General features: G+C 35.4%; 1 protein-coding gene across 1 annotated transcript; it reads right to left on the reverse strand.

Annotated features, from left to right (window-relative positions):
• Window positions 1-401: 401 nt before the first annotated feature.
• LOC122277265 (guanylate kinase 2-like) lies at window positions 402-4,629 on the reverse strand. Its single transcript, XM_043087206.1, is given in 12 exon segments — window positions 402-678; window positions 680-752; window positions 828-933; window positions 1,039-1,084; window positions 1,214-1,349; window positions 1,426-1,547; window positions 2,390-2,752; window positions 3,120-3,249; window positions 3,321-3,397; window positions 3,491-3,580; window positions 3,741-3,776; window positions 4,332-4,629. Coding segments are annotated over 11 exon segments (1,191 nt in total). The 5' UTR covers window positions 3,744-3,776; window positions 4,332-4,629; the 3' UTR covers window positions 402-633.
• Between the last annotated feature and the right edge of the window lie 552 nt (window positions 4,630-5,181).

Raw genomic sequence — 5,181 nt, forward strand, 5'->3', positions numbered from 1 at the left:
AATTTTTGTTTGAATGAATTTTCTGTGATTTCGAGAAATTCTGTACAACTACTTTATTTTAATACTATTTATTTTCTCGCTGTTTATAACAAATGATAGAATAACGTTCTAATAATTGGGAATAACTGATAATATATCCAATGAGTATCAGCATATGGACGGTTTGAAATATTTTCAATCTGTCACCCTCAAGTGAATTTTCAAGAATCGTAGGGAAACAGATTGCCATGGAAAAAGTACCCTTCCAACTACGCCTAGAAAAGCAAATATTTTCAATTAATCTGTCTCCCTCAAATGGTCACACCAAGTTCATGAACCTAACTTTCTATTACGTGCATCCACAGTAGAATAACATGGCTTGAGATGGATAATCTTTTTGAGCTAGTTGCAAAATTCCTTCATTGCCGCAGAAATCATAAATCATTTCTCATTGCCCACGGGGAGGAATAGTAATTGTTCACGTATTCTAAAACAAACAAAGAATAGGGAACAGAAGAAAAAAAAATCAAATCATGTGATGGTCTCTCACATAACAATATCAAGAGCGTTCTCACGGTTTCCCCTTTGAAGAGATAACACTAAAGATGACTTTTTAAAATGAGATCCAAGTTAGTATTGCCACGGAAGGGAGCGTTAGCTCAGCTGGTTGAATCCATTTAAGCCATTTGAAAATGACTCAAATGGCATAAAAATCTAGCCCTCTTGTCCGTCCAGGTGCACCTCCTTTGAGTGAGCATAAATCCAACACAATCCTGCTCAAGCCCACATATACATGCATATAAATTTTAAAACTCACCAAATCTAAAATTAATAAGCAAGAAACTTACAAGTTCTTTGAAGTTGTTTTTAGTTCCGGACTTCCACACTTAATGATGATTTTCTGATCAATTTTTGATATTGCTACGTCCATAGGAAACTCAACTCCTTTGGGTGCTGGATTGACATTTTACACAATCAAATTTAATTTCAATGGCATATAGAATGTACAAGAAGAAATGGAACACCAGTTTTATGTGATGTAATTGGGAGACTTCTTACATGCTTTTGGGGAAGTGGTGACATTTCCATCAAGTCCCAAGAGTTTCTACACCAGATAGAAGTTGTTGTCAGAACAAGTCAGTTGAAGAGAATTATTCACTGGCCACAGACAAACAGAAGTATAAACATGGCATCCAGAAAAACGTGGGCGCACAGCAGATTATCAGACAATTACCTTAAGACCCTCATAACACTCTTCAAGATTATCATTATACAAGATATGATCAAAGATGCCTGATGATTGCCCTTGCTCAATCTCTGCCTGAGCATTTCTTAGTCGCTTCTGGACCTGTTCCTCTGTCTCAGTTCCCCTGTTTTCAGTAATCAAATCAGAATCAAGACGATGGGATTCAAGGAAAAATACCAAAATGGAGACCTCTGACTCACCTTGCTCGGAGGCGCTTCTCAAGTTCTTCCATCGATGGTGGACAGACAAAGATGAACATAGCATCAAGAGAACTAGCCTTCACAGACCTTGCCCCTTGAACATCAATGTCAAGAATGCATCTCTACATTGAAACCAGACAAAAACATTTCAAGTTTGCAGGGAGAAACTCATTTTAATTTTACAGGGAAAGTGAAGGTCGCTTGAGAATGCAATCGACAAGGTTCCTACAATCATCCAACACAAAAATCAAATATTAACATCATCCCAGGCAAGGCCAAATCAGACGATCTTGCATCTGATTTGAACTAGAACAAGCCCTCTCAGAATTGATATTACTTAAATGAATGACATCTAATATATATATATATATAGAAATTTCAAGAAATCTTCTTTTTTTGAGTAAAAAGTGTTATTGATGCTAATAGAAGAATAGGCATAGCCTAAGTTCATAGGACGTATACAAGAGGAAACACCTAGTGAGGAAGAAGAAATAGATACAAGGAAATCATGAAAATCAAGCCAATTAAAATCAATAGCTATGCCAAGGTCCTTTGGACCAGATGGCATAAGGCCTGGTCTCCAAATGGGAGAACCAAGTTCAAACCCCCACCCTGTATGAAAAAAAATAAAAAGAAGTAATAGCTATTGCCAATAGAAATAACATATTGAAAAAGAGAGATCTCAACTTTTGTGCTTGTTGCAATCAATATATCAACTTGGTTAGAATAATTATTATGAAGTCCCAGAATGGTTAAAATAATTATTATTAAGTACCAGAATGGTTAATGGTTTCTTCTGGATAACAGATCAATAAACTATAAGTTATAGGCATTTCTTTAACTTCCAAGTCATAAATTTATATGTAAATTCCCATTTATAACCAACAAAAAGGGAAATTATTATTTACATTAAAAATCAAATCTAACACCCAGCTTTCAGAAAACAAAAATAGTCAGTATTTACCTTTCCTGCATCTGCTACCACTTCAACAGCTTCAACACTAGTTCCATAGAGATTCCCATGAACAGCAGCAAACTCAAGAAACTTGCCATATTTTATCTCTCTCTCCATAGCACTTCGTTCAGTGAAATGGTAATGAACTCCATCCTTCTCCATGCCCCTTGGAGCCCGGGTTGTGTGGCTCACAGAGAATCCAAACATAGATGGGAATTCCTTCATGAGCATAGATATTAGTGTACCCTTACCTACTCCAGAAGGACCACTAATAACAACTGGCTTGTCAGGATTGCCCCTCACACCCTTACTCCAAGCAACAACTTCAGTCCCCAATATTTTTCTCTGTTCCCTAACAAATTGGGTGTCCACCTACCAAGTGTTCAAAAAAATTGAACTCTGAGGTATAGTACAGAAATTATTAGACAATTAGATGATGTTTACAACTTCCCATTTAGAGGTTTTCTTTTTGGGAAGGGGGGGGATGTTTAAATAGAAGAAGAAAATAAATGCTTCCATTTCAGTTTACGTAGTATTTGAACAACTTCATTTGTTCTCGGTGACATCAGAAATGAGTCTATTTAAAAATTTTTAAAAAGAAACTTTTCTGGATTTTAATGATCATCTTGGTGCTGACCCTGTTATCTCATATGCCATCTCAACTTTGCCATATGGTCTGTGACTTCAGTGCTATAAGAAAGCAGACAAAATGACTTCAATTAATATGCAGGATACCAACCTCAAGAAACCATATGCAATCATCTGGGGCAGAACCTCTCTTAATTATCAATATTCGGTCCTCATTTAAAGGCACAGCTGAATGGCCTTTGCATGGTGTGGGTTTTGTTCCCAGCACAAGAGGATTCACCCTGCAAATCCTTCCAGAAATTAGTAACCACGCCTGAATGAAGCAACCTTGAGGATAGAACTATAAACTCACAATTCGCCTCTTGTTTGGTCAAAAATATGAACTCCAAGTGATAATGTTGGTTCATCGTTGACTCCACCAATCAGATACTGTTAAAAAAAATCAATTGGGAAGATGCTACATCTGAAGAATCACTAAAGCACGAAGCATAGGGATATCATATAAGAATTGGATCATCATACTGCTTTATTGCCGATGACATGGGATTTTAAATCAAACCCATTTAGAAATTCCGTCTGCAGATCATCAATAATGAAAGCTGGCGCTTCACCCTAGAGACCAAAAGAAAATACAGATCAAAACTACGAGAAAGCAATCTCTTTGATCCACACTTGACATCACCGTCTAATTGCATTCCGCGAGAAAGTACGCATATTTCCACTAAAATTTAATCCAAAATAAGAGAGCTGAAAAATATTATTAAAAGCTCACCATGGAGAACTCTATGCCTCCAATTCTAGATTCCCCCTGATCAACATACGCGGAAAGATATAAGAATACACTATTTTTTCTCGATCTAGCAACATATGTAAAATTCTAGCTTGAAGGTGCATATAAGGGCAGAAACTCCATTGAAGCAATCAAACACCATGAGATATGTCAACAAAATAAAATAAAAAAATCCAAACTTTTTTTTTATAGGAAAAATCATTTCTGAGAAGAGAGTATCGGGAGGTCCCTTAGACACCAAGTCAAAAGACTTGAGACGTCTGCAATGGGCTGGTAAAAAATCGAAACTTGAAGCGCATAACACCGAATAATACTCCAGAAATCAAAACCCGGATTCCCATTAATCTTTCGAATGCAAAATTCAAAATTAAAAACATTTACAAAGTCCAATACCATTGAAATACACCCATGTTAGTTTTATCTGACATAAAAAACAATTGAGGAGAGAGAGATCAATTTAGCAAAAATATATAAACCAAACAATTGATTGTAGCCAAACGCAGGGAATAATGCACTGGGGAAAAAGAAAAGGAAAAAAACAAACTGAAATAAGTCAGATTGAGGCTCATTTACCTCTGAATAAGCAGAAAGCTTTCTGGCAAAAGATCGAAGATTTATCTCTCTTGAGCTGTATGAGAAAGGATCAATGGAAGCCAACCCTTTCTATATCCGTGTGTGCGCTTTTTCAACCTTAAGTTTCTCTGAGGTTTAAACAATCAAAGCAGAACAAACTTTGAGGAGAAAAATATAAAAGAGCGGCAGGGGAAGTCGCAAGAAAAATTGTGAAAGCATTCCCCTATTTGTAGAGGAGAGGGAGAGTCCAGCCAGGATTAAAAAAGACAGATAGGAGGTGGCTATTTGGTTGCATTCAATTCATCAAGCCAGAAGACCGACTTTCGTTTTCGCGTTAGGTTCTTACGAAGTTTCTTCCTTTTATTTTTATTTTTGTATGTATTATAAAAAATAATTAAATATAAAATTTTTATTTATTTATATTTCTTTTCATTTTTTCATATATTCGTAAAATATATAAATATTATACTGTCATATTTACAGAATAATAGATTTTATTATTGTAAAATTAATTTTTTTATATAAATTCAATTTACGAGTATAAATATCTTTTTTTAATATTTAGAATTTCTTCTTCTCCTTTACCTTTCTCTTTTTCTTTAAGCTTAATCCAATATTGGTTCTCCTAAACCAAGTAGGTTAGCAAATTTATTTAAAAAAAAAAAAAAAAAGGTAAGTAAATTAGAATTACGAAAATTTTGTGGAAGAACTACACGTGTGTTCACGCATGTTAGGGAGCCGACACGTCTGATGAAAAATCCATCAGCCCTCTGTAAAAGGATTTTCCTTTTTTTTTTTTTTTCCTTTTCTTTATTATTGGGTGGGGGAGTAGATCCTAGAGGCTAGGATC

Source organism: Carya illinoinensis, chromosome 9 (assembly GCF_018687715.1).
Source record: "Carya illinoinensis cultivar Pawnee chromosome 9, C.illinoinensisPawnee_v1, whole genome shotgun sequence".
Lineage (NCBI taxonomy): Eukaryota > Viridiplantae > Streptophyta > Magnoliopsida > Fagales > Juglandaceae > Carya > Carya illinoinensis.